This window comes from Humulus lupulus, chromosome 2, assembly GCF_963169125.1.
Source record: "Humulus lupulus chromosome 2, drHumLupu1.1, whole genome shotgun sequence".
Lineage (NCBI taxonomy): Eukaryota > Viridiplantae > Streptophyta > Magnoliopsida > Rosales > Cannabaceae > Humulus > Humulus lupulus.
The window spans coordinates 196586732-196610980 of record NC_084794.1 but is presented as its reverse complement, the minus strand read 5'-3'; the positions used below and the strand labels follow the sequence as shown (position 1 = coordinate 196610980).

Below are 24249 nucleotides of genomic sequence, written 5' to 3'. Positions count from 1 at the left end.
AATATGGTTGTTGGTGGCACTAGTGATGATGATCTGTTGTCTTTCAAACAGGCAATGGCTAGCCTTGAAAAGGAACTATGGCTCGAAGCTATGAAATAGGAAACGGAGTCCATGTACTAAAATTCTGTCTGGGATCTTGTGGAAGCAACTAGTGACTTTAGGGCCATTGGGTGCAAGTGGATCTACAAGAAGAAACGAGGTGTTGATGGAAATATCGAGACTTATAAAGCACGATTAGTGGCAAAGGGGTATACCCAAAGAGAAGGTGTGGACTATGAGGAGACTTTTAGTCCGGTAGCCATGCTCAAGTCCATTCGCATCCTCCAATCCATAGCAGCCACTCTCGACTATGAGATCTGGAAAATGGACGTCAAGACAACTTTTCTTAATGGAAAGCTTGATGAAGTCATTTATATGGACCAGCCAGAAGGATTTAAAGTAGCTGGACAAGAAGGAAAAGTTTGCAAGTTGAATAGGTCCATTTATGGACTTAAGCAAGCTTCTCGTTCTTGGAATCTAGGTTTGATGAAATAATCAAAACCTATGGCTTTGAACAAAATATTGATGAGCCCTGTGTTTACCAACTGAAGGCAAATCAAATAGTGGTATTCCTGGTTCTTTATGTAGATGATAGCTTACTCATTGGAAACAATGTTAATAAATTATCAAATGTGAAAAATTGGCTGAGCACTCAATTCCACATGAAGGATTTGGGTGAAGCAAGTTATGTTCTAGGTATCCAGATCATTAGGGATAGAAAGAACAAACTCTTAGCTCTATCTCAAGCAGCTTACATAGATAAAGTGCTTGAACGTTTCTCATTGACAAATTCTAAGAAATGACGTTTACTGTCCCGCCATGGAATTCATCTTTCAAAAAGCAGTCTCCCCAGACTCCTGAAGAGGAAGATGCAATGAGAAAAGTTCCTTACGCATCTGCATTTGGAAGTCTGATGTATGCCATGTTGTGTACTAGACTAGATATCTGCTATGCAGTGGGAGTAGTGAGCAGGTATCAGTCAAACCCAGGACCAGAACATTGGATAGCAGTTGAGCATATCCTGAAGTATTTAAGGCGGACTAGGGATTATACGTTAGTCTACAAGGGTGGTGTTCTGAACCCTGTAGGCTACACTGATTTAGATTTTCAGACTGATGTTAATGTCTGGAAGTTTACTTCTGGAATGGGGTTTACTCTTGGGGGTGGAGCTGTGATATGGAGAAGCGTAAAGCAGTCTGCAATCTCAGATTCCACCATGGAGGCTGTGTACATAGACGCGTCAGAAGCGGCTAAGGAAATAGTCTAGCTAAAGAAGTTATATTCAGATCTTAGTGTTATTCCAAAAATGGATAAACCGCTTGTGTTGTTTTGTGACAATACATGAGCGATAGCCAACTCGAAAGAACCTCGTAGTCACAAGAGGAGTAAGCATATAGAAAGGAAGTATCACAATATTCAAGAATATGTGGCCAGGGGAGATGTGAAGGTTATGAAGATTGCAACTGAAGACAATCTTGTAGATCCGTTTACAAAGACACTACCAGAAGCTACATTTGATAAGCATATCAAGGAAATGGGATTAGTATAATTAAGGCATTAGTTTCAATTAGTGCAAGTGGGAGTTTGTTAGGGTTTTATGCCCTAATTAAAACCCAATTTCTTTTTTTTTTTTTTGGTAAGTAAGCAAATTTATTTATAGAAAAAACACCATTACAACCTACAGACTCCCAAAAAGGGAAACCCAACAAATAAAGAACCAACAGATGCTATACAACTAAATCCCCAAACCAGATTTTATCTCATTCAGAAACTCTATTTTTCACAAAAATATATCCTCTATTTTTAACATCCCTTTTAATATGCGTAACTGTACAATCAATACTCTGAACTTTATCCTCCCATAAAGCTAGATTTCGAACCCTCCACAAATGATATGTAGTTTCCGCTAAACCAGAAGCAAAAATTCACCTTCTAAATCGAGACAGATGTTTTCCTCTGGCAATCCATCTCAGAAGCTCATGAATATTCTCAGCATTCGAGAGCCACCCTAGCGAAAGCTTCACTTCTATGATGCATCTCTTGTTGTAATAACAGGAGAAAAACAAATGGCAGTTGTTTTCTGGAGCATTATCACATATCAGACAGCTATCTGAAGTCACTATCCCCATGTGGTGAAGCCTATCTCTTGTTTTCAATCTATTCAATTTAGCTAACCAAGTAATGAATGCATGCTTAGGAACAACACAAGCACTCCAAATAATTATTGTCCAAAACATCCCATTCCCAGTCAAGTTCAAAAGCTTATCATACACTTCATGAATCCGATAAAACATAGAGATAAAGGTAGGATAGGAAAAATAACTCTTCATTATGTTTTTAACAGTGACCAATTGCTTCCAATACCAGCTGGAGTTTAAAGGAGCCTCATACTCCCACCAGCTCTCTCCTCTTAGATAGATCGAATGAATCCATTTGATCCACAAACTCTCCTTATTTGTGGCAATAACCCAAACGAATTTCCCCAAAGCTGCAATATTCCAGATTGAGATATTTCTGATGCCTAACCCTCCTGCTTTCTTGCTTTTACACACATCATCCCAAGCAATACAACCCGGGCCTCCATAATTAGTCTCACCCTTCCAAAGAAAAGCTCTACATATCTCATTTATTCTGCTGAAAACTTTCTTAGGGAGCACTACAATTTGAGACCAGTAAGAGTGCATAGAAATCAACACTGAATTTATAAGTGTAAGTCTCCCAGCAAAGGATAAAGAGTTCCAGCTCCACTTCCGAATTCTAGCCACCATTTTATCAATTATACTTTCACAATCACTAGTAGAGATTTTTTTCGCATTAATTGGTATACCAAGATAACGAAAAGGGAGCTTGCCTCTCTTCAATTTGGACACCATGAGAATTCTTTGAATCTCTTTATCAGATATACCAGTACCAATGAATTCAGATTTGCTAATATTAGCTTGAAGACCCAAGGTGTGAGAGAACAATTCAAAACCTTGCAGAAGTCTGTACACTGATTTAAAATCCCCATGCAAAAATAGCACCACATCATCTGCAAAGCACAGATGAGTGAGCTGAAGCTCTGCACATCTCTCATGAAACTAAAAATCTTTGTCCTTAGCAATTTTTTTTCAATATACGGGATAAGTACTCCATGCTCAAGACAAACAAAAGAGGAGACATGGGGTCTCCTTGCCTCAATCCCCGACTGGCATTAAAAAAACCATGTAAAGACCCATTTAACATGATTGAGAATTTAGGAGATCTTACACAAGTCATGATTAGCTGAATAAAATGAGGAGGAAAATGAAAAGCCACAAGCATCTCTTCAAGGAAATCCCATTCCAAAGTGTCATAAGCTTTCTGCATATCCATCTTTAAAATGCAATTCAGTTTGCCTCCTTTCCTTCCATAGTGCCGAACTAAGTCTTGGCAAATCATTATATTATGCCCAATATATCTTCCTTGAATAAATCCTCCTTGATTATCCGCAATTATATCAGGCAAAACTTGTCTCAGTCTAGTACATATGAGTTTGGCAGCCACTTTATAAAGCACGTTGCAACAAGATATAGGCCGGAACTCACTAACACTGTTGGGGAAATTTGTTTTAGGAATTAGAGTGATTATTATGGCATTTATCTCCTTCAATAAATTCCCAGTAGTTAGAAAGGACAGAACTACCTCACTAATCTCTTCTCCAATTAGATCCCAATGATGTTGAAAAAAATAACTACTGAATCCGTCCGGGCCAGGGGCTTTGTCACCAGGGATTTCAAAGATGGCAGCCCTAACCTCATCTTTCTCAAAAGGCTGCAAGAGAGTTTGAATATTAGCTTTGGAAAGAACAGGACCTTCATTCATGACACAGTGTTGAACTTTCCTTCGTCTCTGATATTTCCCACCCAAAAGATTATGATAATACTCCAGAAATGCATTTTGAATTCCCATTAGAGTATCATGCCATTTACCTTGCTCATCATGAATAGCCATGACAGAGTTTTGCAACCTACGTTGCCTAATCCTCCGATGAAAGACTTGAGTATTCGCATCCCCAAATTGCAACCAAGTCATCTTTGCCTTTTGCCGCAAAAAATCTATATAAGCTTCTCTACGGGCGTTATGCTCCTGCCTGTACCTCATATCATCAGCAATAAGCTGAGGATTATGAGGGTCACCATTTACCTGCTGCTACACTTGATGAAGAAACTGCTCAGATTGAAAATAAGAGGTAGTAATATCACCAACTATACAGGTATTCAAATTCTTCAAGGAAATTTTAACTCTCTTGAGTTTGGCCACAACTCTGAACATAGGAGTGCCCTGCACCAGCTTACACCACGCCTCCCTAACATACTGATGGTAACCTTTAAACTTTTGCCACATCTTGAAATAATGAAAAGGCTTCTTCCCTACTCCATAGCCTTACTCAGGGAAACCACTGCTGGAGAATGATCAAAATACCCTCCGGTAAGAAACAAGCATTCGCGAGAGGAAATTTTTCCAACCAAGCTGAATTACCCAAAACTCTATCAAGCTTGGCAATAATGCGGTCAGGTGGAATTTGCTTGTTATTTCAGGTGAAGAAACAACCGTGGAAAGGGATATCAAGCAAATCAAAGTCAAGCAGACAGTTACAGAAAGATTCAGAATAGAGAGACCTCACTTTGTCACCAATTCTTTCATCCTTATTAATGGTAGCATTGAAGTCACCAAGCAAAATCCATGGCTCCATAGTCTGCATATCTCTGATCTGTTGCCATAAAACTCTCCTACGCTCCTCATCATTAAAAGCATAAACAAATGTACAGAAAAAACCACTTGAACCATTTTGAGGTACCACCCAACAATGAATGCATTGACTTGAACAAACCCGAATATCCACAGAGAAGACATTTGGATTGCAAGCCAATAAAATTCTGCCATTATTAAACCACGCATTGTTTGAAGTAAAACACCAATCCTTAAACATGTTTAGGAATAAGGCTCCCATCTTCTTAGCCTTAACCCTAGTCTCAAGGAGTCCAACCAAACTAATTTTTTTAGTAAAAATAAAATTTTTGACTTCATGTTATTTCTGAGTTTAGTTCAACCACCTCACATTCCATGATAGGATTTTATCCATTCACTACAGGAGGATCTCCCCCTCCTGCAGTGATATCAATTCCTTGCTCTATATCCTTTGTCGCCAGTTTTGTTTCAGCTAGAACCTGAAATGTATTACTTAGATTTTCAGCAACGCTTTCCCTGTGGCAATTACTACCATCTCTCTTTCTTCCTTTCCCTTTGACAGTACAGAAACCCTCAGCATCTATAGAGTCTTGTTTAGTAGAGACCTGCCTTTGATCTTTTGGTATCCAAACTTTTGACCCATTTTGCTTTTTGCACAAAGTAGATTCATGTCCCAATCCCTTACAATGTGAGCAAAAAATCGGTTTCCATTCATAATGCACCATCACATCCATTTGGCAATCGTTCTCATTGATAAAACTTATAATGCTAGGAAAAGATTGAGCTATAGACACCTCAATCATTATCCTTGCAAAATTAAGCTTCTCCTTAGATTTTGTTACAGGATCTATCTTTAACGGTTGCCCAATTTGAGACACAATCTTGAATAATGACTGCTCACCCCAATATTTCAGATCAAGATTGGTTAACTGTATCCAAATTGGCACTTGTTGCATATCTTCCTTCTTAAAATCATCATTTGCATTCCAAGGCTTCATGATAAGTGGTTTCTTGTCAAAGAACATGATTCCATTATTCAGAACAAAGTCACTCTGCTCCACTGTATTGAATCTCACGATATAGACACCCTGTCCTAGCCCAACCACTTTGTCAATCCCCATATTCTTCCAAATACGTCGACAAAATCCTTCAAGAACAGGCAATGGAGGATTGGCTCCTAACACATAGCAAACTAACGATGGACTCCCCTAATTCACCTCCTCAACAATATCTTCCATATCAATTTTAACAAATTCATTCATCTGTGTTGCCAAACCAGCATCTCCTCCTAGACTATTTGGAATATTCACATTACTCGATCCAGGATTAGAAGGAGAATTAGGGATAACCAGAGCCTTACCACTGCGTTGAGCTTCACACTTTTCCAACAGATGGGAAAATTGAACCCTGATCTGAGTCCTGCGCTACATTTCAGAAGGAGAAAGAACCTCTGTCCCATTCGTTATCCCACTCCCATCTTCATTCTGAATGGGCTCTTCATCCTTTGAGAACAACACCGGTTCCACTCCAAATAACTCCACCATTGATTTAACTTTCCTCGGTGCCTCTGAAGAAGAAGGGCCACGCTTCAGTCTACCACGCTTCTTCTTGATCTTGGATCCTCCTGCCATCGCACCAGTACAAAGCCGAGAGAGAAACAAAGAAGAAGAAGAAAAAAACTATTCAACAAACCCAATTTCTTTGTAATCTCATTTTATTATCTCTAAAAGAATAGAAGTCATTTTTTGACTTGGTCAATCACTTTGCTCGCATGTTTTATTTTCATGATTATTTGTTTAATATAAACTTCTATTAAATCCCGAGCATATAGCTAACCATATTTATAGTGATGTAATCATAGTGGAATATAAATATGATTATATGTTCAAAATAAGTTAGTCCTAAGATTAGTCAGTGCACATGATTTACACTGACTTGCCAATCTACAATATGATCTACTTACACATTGTGGTGTTATGTTCTTTCCAGAACATTAGCAAAGTAGATAAGATCGGATGTATTTGTTACATCGGACAGGACCGATATTGACAGTTGATAAGATAAGTAAACATACTGTTATTATCTATTCTAGTCATATCATATAGTTAACCATAGGTCAATTCAATCTCAATTCTGAGTTGTTAGTATTCTAACTGATTGTATTATTTTGAGTTCTTTGACTTGTTTGTTACCAGCTTACCCTACGGACTAGCCCATACTTATATCTTGGGAACTCTGTAGTATAATTGAGTGGGAGTGTTAATCGTTAATATGAACATCTATAGCTTCTGATGAAGAAGTGAACCGATGGTTTCCTTTTAGTTTAGTTCAAGGTGCTAAATGATAGAGTTCTCATTTTAGTAATTAATACTAGTTTACTGAAATATCATTTACAAGGAACTAAGTGTTTTAAGGATAAAATACAATGAGAGGTAAAACGGTATTTTAGTCCCGTCTCATTGTAGACCGTCTATAGATGATTGAGTAACAATTATGGTTATAACAATGGATATTTAATAGTGTATCTATATTTGTTATAGAGTGTTCTATGAATTCAAGAGTGCAATTCCGAGTCTAAAGTGGAGTTACGAGGAATTAATAAGTGTTTACCCAAAAAATGGTTGTTGATGACGTGTCGATAATTTCTCACACGTGGTTGACAAATGGCGAAAGTACTGCTCGACTATCGACCAGAAGCACACCGGATCGTCATGGTTAATTTTTGATATGACCAGGTTGGTCGTATCACCTAATTTATTTCCTTCTTAAGCTGTAATCTTATAATAACTGCATTGAATATTTCTTCATTATTATCTTGATACGCGATTATTAAGGGAAGATAAGATACGTTGGCATGTGTAACCCTCCTTGAGTCTATAAATATGCTTGAAATAGCTCAAGGAAGGGACTTTTGAACTTTTGATTCCGGAATCTTTGTGCTAACTATTGAGAGAAAAGAGAGCTATAGTGAATTGTACATCGTCTGATTGTAATACATTCAAGGTTTGTGAAACTCAAAGAACCCTAGTTCTTTGATCACTGCTTTGAGATTCAATAATAACAATATCACTAAGTAGACGTAGGTTATTACCATTCTTTGGGACTGAACCACTATAATTCCTTGGTCTTTTCTTCCTTTTCGTTAGATAATTTTTCTCATTCTTGCTTTATACTTTTTCGTACATTTGACTCCGTGTCATTGGCCAAATCGAGGGTCAACATTCTGGTGCTTTCATTGAGAGTTTGGGAAAGAACTGTGAAAGAATCTAATGGCGAAAATGTTATCCCAAAATTTGAAAATGATGATGTGGCAATAAAATTGACATGTGGCATGGATTAGTTGGGTGATCTGGCTTAGCAGTAGCCCCATGCATCAGTGAAGAGTTTGGACTGCTTGAGAGATGTCATAACCAAGCCAAAATGCACCCGAGGGGAATACTTGGGCTGAGGTGTGCTTGGCTCGGACCCTAGTCCGAGGAGCCCAAGTGTTTGGCTCGGACCCTAGTCCGAGGAGATGACCTAAATGGTTGGCTCGGACCCTAGTCCGAGAAAATGCCCCAAGTCATTGGCTCAGACCCAAGTCCGAGGAGAGGCCACAAGTCATTGGGTCGGACCATGATCCGAGGAAAAGTCTCATGCAAGTGTGGCTTGGACCTTGGTCCGAGGAGAGACAAGGTGTGGCTCGGACCTTGGTCCGAGGAGAAGCCAAATAGTTGGCTCGGACTGTAGTCCGAGGAGAAGCCAGGTGGTTGGCTCGGACCCTAGTCTGAGGAGGGCCAAGGAAGGAATGGCTCGGACCCAAGTCCGAGGAGCCCCAATGCATGTGTTCGGATCTTGGTCCGAGGAGAGTAAGGAGTATGGTCCGTATGCATGTGTCCAGCATGCATATGTCCGACCAGAAGACGATATTCATCAAATAAATGGACCAGACTACGTCAAATTCCCAAAAACGGCTTCAGCAAGAATCGGTTTGGGCACCGCGGGAATCTCTCATTCCTCACTCAAATTGAGGAATCTGTTGTATTTTGAATATTTTGTGTAATTTAAATATAATATAAATAAAAGAATATCCCGATTCTTTAGGGATATCAGTTTAGGATCCCAAGCCTATAAATAGAGGGTTAATGGGATCAGAAAAGGACTTTTTGGGCAATTGGAGATTTGGTCTGAGTTCTAGAGAGAGAAAGTGCATTTTTCTTGAGAGAGAACCCTTTTTGTATTCTTATTTACACTGAAGAAACTCAGTTGACACTGGTTCATCTGATCTTGAGTGTAGATAAAGTAATAAAATCTCTAAGTGGATTAGGCTATTACCGACTGATCGGGGCTGAACCACTATAAAATCTCTTGTGTTATTTACTTTTATTGATTAAACTGTCTATGTCGTTTAACTTCTCTTGAAGGTTCATCGTTTTTGACGTTCTCACGTCGTTGGCTAAAAACACAGTCAATAGAAAACATCCAAGAAGATTGGATAGGCTGCTGGCGTTGCACCTCCCAACCTCCTCCCCCAAATGTGGCCAAAAATGAACCACATTTGGAGTTTGATGAGGAGGAACTAGACTCTGAAACACTGAGGGCAATGCTAGGAGTGTTGCAAGATGAGTTGGCCAATCTGAGGGCCAATCAGGAGAATGTTGCGGAGATGATGGTGCTGCAGCAAAGAGAAATAGAACGCCAGCATCAGGAGCTAAGTGAGCGGCAGGCTGAGATGGATCGTCGGCAGAGGGATGCCATGGCCGCCCTTGAAGCAGCCATTCAACTGGCTAGGGGTCAAGCTATACCAGCTTCCTAGCCAGATCAGCCACTAAGCGCACCACCTCAAAGAGGTCCCAATCCAAGCCCTCCGCTCCAGCCAACAAGTCCTCAAAGGCCGGAGCAGCCGCCTATGGCCCAGGATGATGTCCCACCTAGGGATCCTGAGCAGCAACCTCCTTCCCAGGCTGGTCGAGGCAATCCCCAGCGCCCGAGGCAGAATAGGGCCAGGTAACCGCCCCGCAACCCTAGACGTCAAAGGGACGACGAGCCGAATCCATCGAGCAGGGGACAGCGTCCTTCTGCCAACAGAAGGAACACAGAGCCAGGCTCTGCGGTCAGGGGCCCCCAACGACCAGCGTAGGCCTCCCCCTGATGCTCAAGAGAAGCCACCCCGAGGAGGAAATAGCGTGAACAGCCGGCCGCACCATAGTCAGCCACAATTCAGAGATGGCCATGACTATAATGAAGCTGATTCCAGCAGAGGGAATGCTGGCCGAAGAAATGAAGAAAGAGGTGGAGGTAGAAGCCCCCCACCTAGAGAAAATAGGCCAGCTAGCCTCAATGCTGGGGGGCAGCCTAGGCAGTCGAACGTCTTTAGCCGACTAGGAGCTAGCGAGCAGAGACGAAAAGACGACGATCTTAGGGACGTACTTAACGACCGCTGTGAGAGGCACGATGAGTACGCTCCCTCGGCACCAGCGGCCACAGCAGTCCCGGAGGCAGTTTAGGCTCAGATTAATGCCCTGAACCAGGCAATACAACAACTGGTCAGGGGACGAACGTCCCATATCGATTATGATGGGAGGAGGGGCACCCCCTTCGTACAAAGGATTGTTGCAGCCGAAACCCCCAGTATGTTTAAGATGCCTACATTGTCAAATTTTGATGGGTACGGAGACCCCGTATCTCACGTTAATAAGTTCGAGATACAAATGGACATACAAAAAGTGTCAAAAGATGCTTGCTGCCGAATCTTCCCTGCGACACTATCTGATACCGCTCAGGAGTGGTTCTTCAAGTTCCCTCCTGCTAGTATAGTATCTTGGGAAATGTTCGTGAATTAATTCTACGGACAGTTCTATGCGGGTCGTGTACACCCCACAGAGGCAAACCAGCTGGTTGAGATACGACAGAAGGAGGGAGAGCCCTTGAAAGAGTATGTCCAATGCTTCATGCGAGCTGCAGCTAGAGCCAAGACAGTGGGTGATGAAGGTAAGATGATGGCTCTAACTGATGGAGTTAGGCGCCATTCACCCCTCTCGAGTAGCCTCAGAAAGCATGGGGTTAGAAGTACCCAAGAGTTCTTGGATTGGGCTGATCGATATATCAAGCTCGAAGATGTGATTGCCAACGAAGGGAAATCGCCAAATAAAGACAAGGGCCCCAAAGAACCTGCCAAAGCCGCCAACGGGTCGGAGAAACCCAATGGCAACGGCAAAGGCAATGGGAATGGCAATGGTAGAAATGGTGGAAAGCAGGCGAACAATGAACCCTCGACTTCTAAGAGTAAGCGCCCCAAAGGCAATCGGTATGAGCCAAGATTCACCAACCACACTGCCATTGTCGAAAGCCGAGCTGAAGTCTACCAAGCGACCAGCTCAAGCGTGCCTTACAAATGACCTGCACCTTTAAGGAAAGATATCTCCAAGAGAGATACAACGAATTTATGTCGTTTTCACAATGACTACAGGCACAACACCAATGAATGTAACCAGTTGAAGGATGAGATTGAGTTCCTGATAAGGCAGGGACATTTAAGAAGATATGTGCGAGCCGCATGAGGTTCTCAGCGAGAAGCTCAAGGTGGCAACGAGCAGGCGCCTACACGCCAACGCTCGCCACCTTTACAGCTAGCTCCTGTGGCAGGCACTTTACTCACCATCTGCGGAGTCCCACATCTTGCAGGAGACAGTGGGAAGGCAAGGGAACGATACGCTCGAACCCTACGCCACGACCAGGAAATCGAGATGATAAGTGTGGAAGATCGAACACCAAAAAAGGCTTGTACACAGGAGGAATTGATAACCTTCTCTGATGATGATGCCCAGCACGTACGATTCCCACACTCCGATCCGCTGGTCGTGGACGTACAAATTGCCAACATGATGGTGAAAAGGGTGTTGGTCGACATAGGAAGTTCCGTTAACATCCTATACAAGTCTTCACTGGAACGAATGAAGCTATCCGTCAAAGACCTAGAGCCATGCAACCAAACCATTTATGGTTTTTTCGGTGAAGGGCTCGCCCCAACAAGGTCGATTAGGCTTCCAGTTACAGCAGGTACTGCACCTGCTAATAGGACATTACTCACTACTTTTATAGTAGTTGATTGTCCTTCGGCATACAATGCTGTAATTGGGAGACCAATTTTGGTCGACCTATGAGCCGTCACCTCGATATGGCACCTTGCCATGAAATACCCAACAGACGCAGGGATAGGTTGCGTATTGGGAAACTAGAGGGAAGCGAGGGAGTGCTACAACGCCTCGATCACTAAGGCAAAGAAGGGTGTATCGAGAGATATTCGCGGGAAAGAGTTGCAAATGGCAACTGATGCTCAGGCCCACTCGGGTGATAATGTCACCAAATAGGGCATTGCCCAAAGTGAGGATAGGGATTTAGATCCTCACTTTGGGGATTTTGAGGAAGAAGTTGGGCCCATCGAGGACCTTGAAGAGGTCCAACTCGATGAAGAAAATCTGACCAGGGTTGTGAAAGTCGGTAAAAACTTAGAGACAACAACAAAACAAGCACTGGTGGAATTTTTAAGGAGGAACCAGGAAGTCTTTGCCTGGTCGCACAAAGACATGGCTGGGATAGATCCTGCAGTCATCAGCCATGTCCTAAACATCGACAAGAGTTTTCCACTGGTACAACAAAAAATAAGGCTGCTCGACAAAGATAGATCAAGGGCCTTAAAAGAAGAAGTCGAGAAGCTGAAGGAGAATGGGTTCATCAGGGTGGCGTTTTATCCATCATGGGTCTCTAATCCTGTGCCAGTTCCCAACCCGAATGGAAAATGGCGTACGTGCGTGGATTTTACAGACTTAAATAAAGCCTGCCCCAAAGATTGTTTCCCACTCCCAAGAATCGACCAGCTGGTCGATGCCATTGCAGGATATGAGATCCTCTCGCTCATGGATGCGTACTCCGGGTATAATCAGATTAGTATACATCCCCCTGATGAGGATCACACTAGCTTTCGGAATGATACAGGGCTCTACTGTTACAAAGTGACGCCCTTCGGTTTGAAAAACGCTGGTGCGACTTACCAGCGACTCGTCAACCACATGTTTAAGGAGATGATCGGCACAAATATGGAGGTCTACGTGGATGACATGCTGGTCAAGTTGAAGAAAGCAGAAGGGCATGTAAGGGATTTGTAGGAATGCTTCAACATCTTGAACAAATATCAGATAAAGCTAAATCCCCTTAAATGCTCTTTCGGAGTAGGATCAGGGAAGTTCTTGGGATTTATAGTTAACTCGAGAGGAATTGAAGCCAATCCCAAGAAAATTAAAGCCCTGATCAACATGAAATCGCCAGCAAAGATTAAGGATGTTCAAAGTTTAACCGGAAGAATTTCCGCTCTTAGAAGATTCATTTCAAAGTCAACAGATAAGTGTGTCCCATTCTTTAATCTACTTAGAGGCAATAAAAAGTTTGAATGGACGAAGGAGTACGAACAGGCGTTTCAAGCACTAAAAACACATATGGCGGAACCCCCCATCCTGTCAAAGCTGGTCGATAGAGAAACTTTGTTCATCTACCTGGCGATCACGGAATACGATACTAGTGTCGTTTTAGTAAGGGAAGAAGAAGGCGTGCAGAAGGCTGTTTACTATGTAAGCAAAAGGCTTATTGGAGCAGAACAGTGGTACCCGCCCATCGAGAAGCTAGCCTATTGCCTAGTTTTGGCCTTCAGGAAGCTGCAGCCTTACTTTCAAGCTCATCCAATTACAGTTTTGACTGACCAGCCTCTTCGACAAGTCCTGCAAAAACCAGAGGCTGCAGGTAGATTGTTAAAATGGGCAATCGAACTTGGGCAGTTTGATATATCTTACGTGCCGCGAACTGTGATAAAAGTACAAGTTCTGGCTGACTTCATTGCAGAATTCATTGAACTTACGAATGGCGAGCAGATTGAAGAGCCTAATGAACCTGAATGTCAAAACCAAGCTCCCACGTGGAAATTATTTACAGATGGTTCTTCTAACGAGTGCCACGTTGGGGCATGAGTGATATTGATAACGCCAGAGGGGCATCGATTTCACTGCGCAATCAAGTTTGACTTCACTGCTTCTAACAATGAGGCCGAGTATGAAGCACTACTCACTGGATTACAGTTAGAAAGGGACATGAATATAAAAGTGCTTGACATCTATAGTGATTCTCAGATGGTGGTGAATCAAGTCATGGGAGAATACCAGGCGCGAGGTTTAAAGATGGTTGCCTATCTGAACAAAACAAAAGATCTATTGGCTTAGTTCGACAAATACAGTCTCCAGCAAGTACCTCGCGATCAGAATTCCAATGCGGACGCTTTGGCCAAATTAGCAAGTGCGAAGGATGTTGATACTTTGAATATAGTGCCGGTTGAGCAGCTAACAATGCCAAGCATCCAAGCAGAGGAGACCGCTATGGTGATCCAGATGACGGATGCATGGATGACACCATATATAGAGTATTTAACGCAAGGCATATTACCAACGGACAGAAACAAAGCCAGGACCCTTCAGCGACGGGCTGCTAGGTATATCCCGATCGATGGAATCTTGTACCGTAGGGGATATTCAATGCCACTCCTCAGGTGTATTTTGAAAGAGAAGGGCAAAGAGTTGACGAAAGAGGTACACGAAGGCTTTTGTGGAGAACACGCTGGGGGGCAAAGCTTGTCAAAAAAGATACTGAGGCAAGGGTACTTTTGGCCCACAATGAATGAAGATTCGATGGAGTTTGTACGGAGGTGAGACAAGTGCCAGAGGTTCTCCAAAATCCTGCGAGCAGCCCCTAATGAGCTTAAACAGATGCAAAGTCTGTGGCCGTTTGCAGTTTGGGGCATAGATTTGATTGGATCTTTACCCACAGGGAAGGGCGGCGTCAAATATGTCGTGGTTGCCATCGACTATTTCACAAAATGGGCCGAAGCCGAGCCACTCGCAACCATAACAACCAAGAAGGTTCTGGATTTTGTGATCGAGAACATCATTTGTCGCTATGGATTGCCAAGGAAGATCGTCTCGGATAACGGCACCCAGTTCGATAGTAATTTATTCATGGATTTTTGCGAACGGCATGGCATTATCAAGAGCTTTTCTTCAGTCGCTCATCCCCAAGCAAATGGACAAGTTGAAGTAGCCAACAAAACGCTGAAGGATACACTGAAGAAAAGACTAGAAGAAGCTAAGGGGGCGGGCTAGAACAATTTCCTGAAGTACTTTGGTCATACAGAACTTCCCACCGAACAGAAACTGGTCATACTCCATTCTCTTTGGCTTATGGATATGAAGCTATGTTGCCTGTTGAGTTAGATCCTCCTTCGCACCGCAGAATAACGTACGACCAAGGCTCAAACAGCCAGTTATTGATGGAATCCCTCGATTTGATCGATGAGAAACATGAGCAAGCCCAACTCCGAGTAGCTGCGCACCAGCAAAAATTCGCCCCGTATTTCAACTCTAAAGTACGAGAAAGAAAGTTCAACGTTAGAGATCTTGTACTACGAAGATTTTTTCTAAACACTCGCGACCAAGGTGCTGGAGTACTCGGACTTAATTGGGAAGGGTCATACCAGATTGAAGAAGTCCTTCACCCAGGCACCTATAAACTTGCTCGCTTAAACGGAGATCTCATTCCTCGCTATTGGAATGGAGAACACCTGTGCAAGTACTATCAATAAAAAATTCTTCTTAAAGAATTGGCTTGTATTAATTTTACTTTTTACAAGTTTTGAAAAAGCGTTGGTCATTTTATGTGATTGATCGCTTATAAGTGTAAGATCTTATTGATCACTCGTACAAACATGTTTCGTCCATTTATTACGAGAAATAGAAGGGATTGTGCGCAGCCAATCATTTCTTGCCAATTATTGTATTTATTACAAGTATTTTCTCATTACGTGTGTTTTTTTGCTGTATTACAATTTCAATTATTTTGCTCCAAGCAATATTTTTCAAACAGGTTTTGGTCAAGGAAAGTGACCAAGGACCTAAAGCTCCTTGATCACTTGGGGGCATATAAGGTACAAGTAAGCAAAGCATATCATCAAAATGTATGTAAACACACGAGCAAAATAAGTGAAAGCATGCTAGGGTACTTAGAGTATTTTTCAAAATTTTGTATTTTGTTAAATCAAACCAAAGTGATATGCTAAGTTAGGTCATGCGAACAGATGTTATAATAAAATGAAAATGTATTATAATATCAAAAACGAATTACTTTACATCGCGAGTAGTACTGCTTGAATGTAATTGTCTAATTAAAAGGAAAATAGCTGCCCACGCAGCAATAAAAAATTAATGTCTTCACATCACGACCAGTAGGTCGTATAATTAAAAGATAAAAAGGAAAAAGACTAAGAGGCTGGAGGGTCTTGAGAAGCATCCTAGTCGACAGCTGCACCAGCTTCATTGTCTGCACTATCTATCCCTGTTGCCAGAGATATCTCCGGGGAAGCAGGAACTTTAGCCCTCTCTTCTTCCTCTAGGTGAATGGCACACTGAGACATTAGAGTCCGCCTCAGGCGTTTTGATAGATAGTTGAAGTTAGCCTTCTGGTTGTGCTTCCAGAACTCGTAGAAGCAAAGATGAGTGGCTTCCTTGTACTTCTCCAAGTTCTTGGCTTCAAGTTCCTCAAGCTCCTTCACACGCTTTTCCAGCTCCTTCGTCTCCTGCCTGCTCGCAATCAAATCAAGCTCGAGCTGTACGAATTGTTGGTAGTTGAGTTTGGCACTTTCCCTTAATTTTTCTTTGTCTTCATTGGATTTCTTTAGGCCGTCTCGAACCTCCAGCAGCTCCTCGGTCAGAGTGGCTTTTTGCTCGAGCAGTTCCTATTTCTGCTTAGACAGCTCCGTACTCTTCTCAAGCAACTCGACGTTCTGTTTAGTTAGCTCATTGTTCTTCTCGAGCAACTCAGCGTTTTCCCCTTCGACCGCTTTCTTAGCCTCAGCAAGCCTAGGGTAGAAATTTTTGGCCCAGGACACCATCGCCCCTGCACGACGCCAGCCAGCGGTCATGGTCAGTAATCCCTGCAATCAGATGAAAAAGGGTAAGGCGATGGCAGAAAACCAAAAATAAATTATTCAGCATCAGGAGGTAACTTACGCTAACTATCTCATTCAGCCCCCAGTTGAGTATTTGGTCAGGCTCCATGGAAATGGTTTCGGTAATGGCCTCTAAACTGTGTTTATGTTTGGAGAGCTTGTATATCCTCTCCCTGGCTGAGCTAACCACAATGCTGGATAGGGAGCCTTCGGGCTAAGTGCGATGTGTTTGGCTGGTAGGGGCCTGAGGAGTAGGGTACTGGTCGACGGGTGTTGAAGGAGTGGAATGCTGGTTGACCGGAGGAGTTGAGGCCGGCTGCTCGAGTGGCGATGGAGGTGGTGTGTTCTCCTTCGAAGGGACAGTGGTTGGAGGGTCCTCAATTCGGGCCTTCTTTGAGGCGGTTTTACTGCTCACCCCTCGAGACCTCTTGTTGTCCTTCTTCTTGCCAGAAGATGCAGCGGCAGCCTTGTAATGCTCGAACACGTCTTCAGATGACATATCTGCACAAAAGGAAACAACAGGAGTAGTGAGACAAGATATATATACGGGGCTAAAAATGAAAGTAAAGAGATTATAAGTAAAGTACCCGCGCTACAACTACTGGTCACTACATTACATACTGAACTACTTATTGCCTAGAAGAAATCTGAACTTAAGATTGGAGTATACTTAAAGTTGCAGTCCCCGTCAAATAAGTGACAGGGAATTGGAAAACTATCTAAGAGCGAAAGATCAGTACCGTTCTCATCTGAAGATTCGTCGATGGGAGCGGGGGGTTCAGTGTCCTTCTTTTTTCCTTTTCCTTTTGGGGCAGGGGGAGCAGCAGCACGCGGAGTGCTAGAAGGTTCCCTGATTGTTACTCCAGTGGCCCTCCTCAGAAGGGGTTGTTCCACGTCTGGGTGCTGCTCAGGAACCTCTCCGCCAGTAGCATTCCCCGCTGTTGACTCCCTCACATCCTTATGAAGGGCCAAAAGGCCGACCAGCCTAAGGTTAGCCTGTGTGACCAGATGCTTGACGCTTTTCTCCACGCCAGTTATACTGGCCAAGAGAGCTGATCTTAACTCCATGTCTGGAGTGGGGTCTGGTCGCAGCCATGGGCCTGAAAGGCACTAAAAATCTAAGAAAGTGTAGAGAAAAAATTAAAGAAAGATTAACAACTAGTGGTACGAAGGCGTTACCTCCTTGAGTGAAGGCCAGGTTGTTCGTGACCATGTCAGTCGTAAGGAAATACTCCTGATAGTACCTCCCCACGTTCGATATGTGAGTGGTGTCGGACAGGAAAGTGCGCCTTGTTTCCTGATGACAAAAGTGAAAAAACCCTGTGCTTTCTTGGTTGGGGTTAGACTTGAGGTCGAACAGATAATTAACCTCATGGGGTGATGGCACATGCCATTTTTTGTGGCTATAAAGAATATAGAGTGCTGCAAGCATTCTATACTCATTGGGGGTAATTTGGAAAGGGGCGACCCCGAAGTAGTTGGCCACCCCTTGGAAAAAAGGATGAAGAGGCAAGGTAGCCCCTGCCTCAATATGGTACCTCGACCAGGCGCTGAAAGCGCCTCCAGGAAAGTTCGCCCGTTGGTCTTGATTGGGTTGGAGTAGTGTCACCCCCGGGAGTCCATATTTCCTAATATAGTTGGTGATCATCCTGATCGTCACCCGGCTTTCAGGTACAACATACCATTCAACATCTGGTTGAATGCCATTTTGGGGTGGAGCATGAGTTTGGATATTTGGGTCAGGAATATTTTCTACTCGACCACTGGTCGAGGGAATTTCAGCCTGAGGAGCAGGCTAATTTAAAGGATTGAGAGTTTTCTTTTTCTGGGCTTTAGTTTTTGCTCGACCCATATTTTGAACGAGGGTCGATGGAGTGTTTGAAGTGGCACGAGAAAAGGGAATTTCAGGTATTAGCAACGATGGTTGCTCCTCATCCTCAAGCAGCTGAGCTAGTAAGTCGTCGTCGATGGGTCTTTCTCCTCCCCACGAATCTTGCATGAAAAGCTACGAGCAGAGAAAGGGGGAGGTAAGACATAAAGCTTAAAAGCTTGTGTTGAGAGTTGGAATAACATTGCTCACGTATAAAAATTACGTTTTTATACGGCCAGCAGCATTCTAACAAAAACACTAAGTTCTATGCGAGCTGTTTGAAAAATAGATTGAAAAGCAGAAGTAAAAAGTTTTTCAGGAAAAAGCTTTTTCAACTCCAAAGGGGCGGGAAAAACCCAGTTTTTCAACTAGCCTAAAAATCAAATTTTTACTTCGATTTTACGCCCTAAATCTACAATCTCGACTACCAAACTGGCTCCTAACTCCTACGGAACGTTGTTTCGCTATCCTACCAAGCATCTATCAGTATGCCCATTATCCCAAAATAGTTTCGGCTAAGAATAGTCAAGAACACAAATTTAAATACATAAAAATCAGTTTTGCATGGCATCTCAAACATCCAAGGGGTTCGTAAAACTCACTTGGATGAAAAGAGGGGTTTGAAACGAAGCAGCTTTGAACGTTCGAGCAAAGGATCCTTAGAACAGTGATGGAGGCTTTTCAAGTTTTCTGGGCTCTGAAAGTCGAGGTTCTTGGGAGTTCTTGATGAGAAAATGGCGAGTGAAAAGTAAAAGTAAAAAAATGAATTTGGGGTATTATATATAGTGATTGCGACACATTAAAAGAGGTAATCATGAGTTACTTTTTCTAAGCATGGGGAAGTGAAATGGGCGTCGGACACATTCTTGGGAAACCGAAAAGACTTGATTAGACATGATTGGTCACCTTTTTCGAGAAAGCATGGGCGGTTCTGACAGATTTCGTGGGGTGTTCGAAGAGTCGGTTTCCTAAGTTTACTTATTGCTGGTCGCAATAAATAAACTTGGGGGGCAAATGTTTACCCAAAAAATGGTTGCTGATGATGTGGCGATAATTTCTCACACGTGGCGAAAGTACTGCTCAACTATCGACTAGAAGCACACCGCATCGTCAGGGTTAATTTTTGATACGACCAGGTTGGTCGTATCACCTAATTTATTTTCTTCTTAAGCTGTAATCTTATAATAATTGCATTGAATATTTCTTCATTATTATCTTGATACGCGATTATTAAGGGAAGATAAGATACGTTGGCATGTGTAACCCTCCTGAGCCTATAAATATGCATGAAATAGCTCAAGGAAGGGACTTTTGAACTTTTGATTCCGGAATCTTTGTGCTAACTATTGAGAGAAAAGAGAGCTATAGTGAATTGTACATCGTCTGATTGTAATACATTCAAGGTTTGTGAAACTCAAAGAACCCTAGTTCTTTGATCACTGCTTTGAGATTCAATAATAACAATATCACTAAGTGGACGTAGGTTATTACCATTCTTTGGGACTGAACCACTATAATTCCTTGGTGTTTTCTTCCTTTCCGTTAGATCATTTTTCTCATTCTTGCTTTATACTTTGTCGTACATTTGACTCCGTGTCGTTGGCCAAATTGAGGGTCAACAATAAGTTAGTAAATTTATTTGTTAGATTTATGATAACTTATTGGAGCTTGATTTCATAGGCCCATGGTCCCCACTGACCTTGGATAAAATCATCTAGATAGTCTCAATTAATTGATTTAATTATCGATTAGAATTATTAAAGTTGACCAGGTCAATTTTGAATAGTTTCACAAAGTTATGTAATTTAGAGAAGAAAAGAGAAATTATGGCAGATTTATTAATTAAGATAAATTGGTATCTAAATTAATAAATAAGTTTAAATCACTGTTCAAACTATAAATAATTAATTTGATAAATGATTTAAATAATTATTTAATTAATTAAATCAATAGAAAATAATACAAGCATTGATTTTAAGTCTAATGGCTTATAATCAAATCAGAAATTTCACGGGCCTAAAGCCCATAATAATTTCGACCTAGGACTGTTAATTGGCTATTATTTTATTGATTTTTTAATTAAATTAAATGACATAATTGAGTCTATAAAAGGAGTGCTTAGAGAGAGTTGAAAACAGAAGTTTAACATAAGTTCAGAAGTCAGATTTTCTGATAGGTTTTAAATTCTCTCTAAACACAAGTCATTTTCTAAGCCTCTTAGTTATTTTCTCTTCTTCTCTCTGCATCTATCTCATGTGTTGAGAATTGCCTACTCTAGTCTAGGTGATTCTAAGGATACTTTGGAAGGCTGTGAAGAAAATTGAAGATCGGTTTAGTTTCTTGATAATACTCTGCGACAAAAAGGATACAAGGGTTAGAGAAACTAAAGGAATGACTCATTCATTCTGTTGCGTATATTGTAAGTATTCTTATCGTTGTTTTTCTTTGAATTCAATTTTAGAAACATGTTCTAGGTTATCTCATATTAATTTGTTTAATATTAGATCTACATGAAAATAAATAAAGATCCTGTAAAAGTTTCCTAACATTACATGCCAGCTGTATCGTAGTTAGGTAAGTGAACTCGTGCTAAATTTAAGATACAACACTATGTTTTCAATAATACTCATCTAGTACCATATGATTTGAAATTGTACATATTTGGCACCATGCAACCAAAGTTGATCATATTGTGTAATTATGTAATTAAATCATATAATTGATGTCAAATTGATCATATTGATAAAATTTTATTAATTAAATTTGAGTCAAAGATACCAAATATGTACAATTTCAAATTACAAGGTACCAGATTAGTGTTATTTAAAACATAGGGTACCAACTCTATATTTCGATAAAAGATAAGGATACCAAATAGCTATTTACCCATATAACTATTTTGTGTGTGTTATTTCTTATTTTGAGACCCAACATTAGGATTTTGTGGTGGGTGTGGATTAAATAGAACAAAGCGAGTATAATTTTGGTACCTTCTATTTCGAATAATTATCTTCTAATATCATATAATTGTAAAATTACTTAAAAATGGTATCTAGACACAAATTTGTTCACCAATGTTTTCATAATACTCAAATTACCTTCGGTTATAAATAAGTAAAATTTTAAAATATTGTACTAAAATATGTTGAAATTTTCTCTGACACGTGTCAATATATAATTGGACCAAACTATAATTTAAAAAAAAAGTAATTTAAAAATAAAAATACATTTAAGTAACAAAGACAAAAATAAAATTAAAACAAAATTCTCTCTTTTCCTTCTTCCCTTGTCTCCGACTACTACCATTCACTTTCAATCCATTATTCTTCAAAACCTTAAACCCAGTAAACACCCTAAAAATACAACAATTTTTAGTGAAATCTTACCCAAAATCCATTGTTCTTCATTCATGTTTCATATCTGAATTTTTTCTAAAATTTCAAAAAATATATATTATAAATGTAAATATCCAAAATTCAAACTCTCAAGATCACACATAAACAAATCAGTGCAAACAAATATTTCTAAAAATCAAGCCCATTACAAATATTAGAACACAAAAATAAAAAATCATAATCCACTACCAATGTTAAATCTATGGCGACAATATCATATCTATGAAAAACAAAAACAATACCCAAACCAAATCCCACTAAATGGATCGACTTCGTCAATGCTTCCAGACGACCCAGATTTGGTCGAAAAGCTTCTTGCTGACAACAAGTAGAGATCCCTCACAGACAGAGAAGATGGTCTCGCAGGACGAAGAAGCTTACAGAGAGGGGGGATCTGGTGGCAATGTGGTGGCTTTGGGTTGTGATTTTGTGGGTAAAGCGGCATTGGATAGAGCTACTCCCCAAACAAACTGAGATCCTCCTTCCTCCTTGATGAGCAGAGTAGTCTACTTAGCCTCTACCTCCAACTTCGATCCCCATCTCCGGCACCATTCGCCCATATGTAGCAAGAATAGAGAAGAGAAAGAGGAAAGAGTAAAGAGGGAGGAAGACACAGAAGAATCGATTTTGAAAAAGATTAGGGTTTGTTTTGTTTTAGTTTAATTAGTTTTATTTTTATTGTAAATATTTCATTTTCATTTTTATTAATTAAAATATATGTTTAATTATTTTTATAAAATTAAAAATCAATTTATTAAAAAAATATAAATTGGGAGAATCAAAACATGCCACGTTTTGCATTTTTTTAATTCAACTTTAATTATTTATAAATGATGGTATTTTGGATATTATGAAAAAATTGTCAACCAAATTTGTATTAGGGTACTTGTTGACGCGGTTCTTCGCCAACAGGTAATTAAGAGAAAGAGAGAAAATGATTAGTGCTGAAAATAGAACCGTCACAGATATGAAATCTTAGAGGATGAACTAGGTGACTCAAGACACGTTTTTAAGTGGTTCAAAGGTTAAAATCCTTCTACTCCACTAGTCAATATTATTGATATATTTTGGGTGTTTGGTTACAAAGTGTATATCTCTTTGAGACTATTGTTTCTTTTCAACCCTTATCAACTCCCAGGGTCTCCATATTTATAGGAGAAGGCACCTGGAAGTTGGTAAGGAGGTCATCCCGTGACCTTCTTATTTGGCATATCAACTCTGTGACATTCATGATTAATTCCTAAACCTGACACATAAGTATGGTCAAATCGATAGATAAGGAGATAATGGGCCGCATGGCCCAACCCAGCCGTGGGTGTCTGAATACGCACGTTCCTGCGGCGTGTCCGAGAAGTCAGGGAGATATCGGACATGATGTCAGATATAGGCACGTTTATCTTGCGTGTGTTGACTTTACAAAGGGTCAGAGATCCATGAGAAGCTCGTACCACGAGCTTCTTCCCTGACCCGACCTTCGGCCTTCAGACTCCTTCCCCCAGTCTTGGGCAGTCATGGGCGAGTCCTTGAGGATACCTCGAGCTAAAGGGGGGTACGACCTGGAAAACAGGATCTCCGACCTGGGGAAATTCTCGGACTAACCTTGATTAGTCCGAGACTCGACCTGCTAATCAGCCCGTGGGAAAACCAGGGCGTATAGTACTAATTTTACAATTACAGTGTAACAAACGATAATTATTCAAAATAAAATATACCAAACTCTACTTTGCAAAAATACATGACACCAAAAGGGTAGGGACCTATATTATATTCTCTTCTCTTTCTTTATCTTTCAATATCCATCCCTTTGGCAATATTAATTTAATTTTTTCCGACCGAGCATTTTAATTTTTTCCAGATGAATAGTTTGTAGATGAGAAATAAAGAACAAGAGAAGATGAGCCAAGGAAAATACAATTTTGCCATTATTATTTACTCATGCCATGGTCACATGTAGGGGTGAATATTTTACTCGAAAAATCTGTCCGACTCACAATTCGAAAACTTGTTTTTTGAGAAAACCCGTTGGATTCGGGTTAAATCCGACCCGAACCTGACAGGAGTCGGGTCGGGTTCAGGTTTGAAATCTGTTGAACTCGGGTTCGGGTTCAGACTCGAAACTCGAAATTTATGGTATTTTTGAAAAAAATAGTACTTTTGAAAAAAGTGTAAAAAAATAGGATTTTTGCAAAATTGAGCGTTTTGGCCCAAAACCCAAT

At 41.0% G+C, this 24249-nt stretch overlaps 1 protein-coding gene across 1 annotated transcript; it reads right to left on the bottom strand.

The window, feature by feature from the left end:
• Nucleotides 1-5135: 5135 nt before the first annotated feature.
• Nucleotides 5136-5870, bottom strand: LOC133815057 (uncharacterized). The gene has a single exon (XM_062247944.1). The coding sequence runs from the start codon at nucleotides 5868-5870 to the stop codon at nucleotides 5136-5138; it is 735 nt and encodes a 244-aa protein (XP_062103928.1).
• Between the last annotated feature and the right edge of the window lie 18379 nt (nucleotides 5871-24249).

Bases quoted from the DNA above. Each gene is read 5' to 3' on its own strand.
- LOC133815057 (XM_062247944.1), bottom strand. From the start codon at position 5,870: ATGGGGATTGACAAAGTGGTTGGGCTAGGACAGGGTGTCTATATCGTG.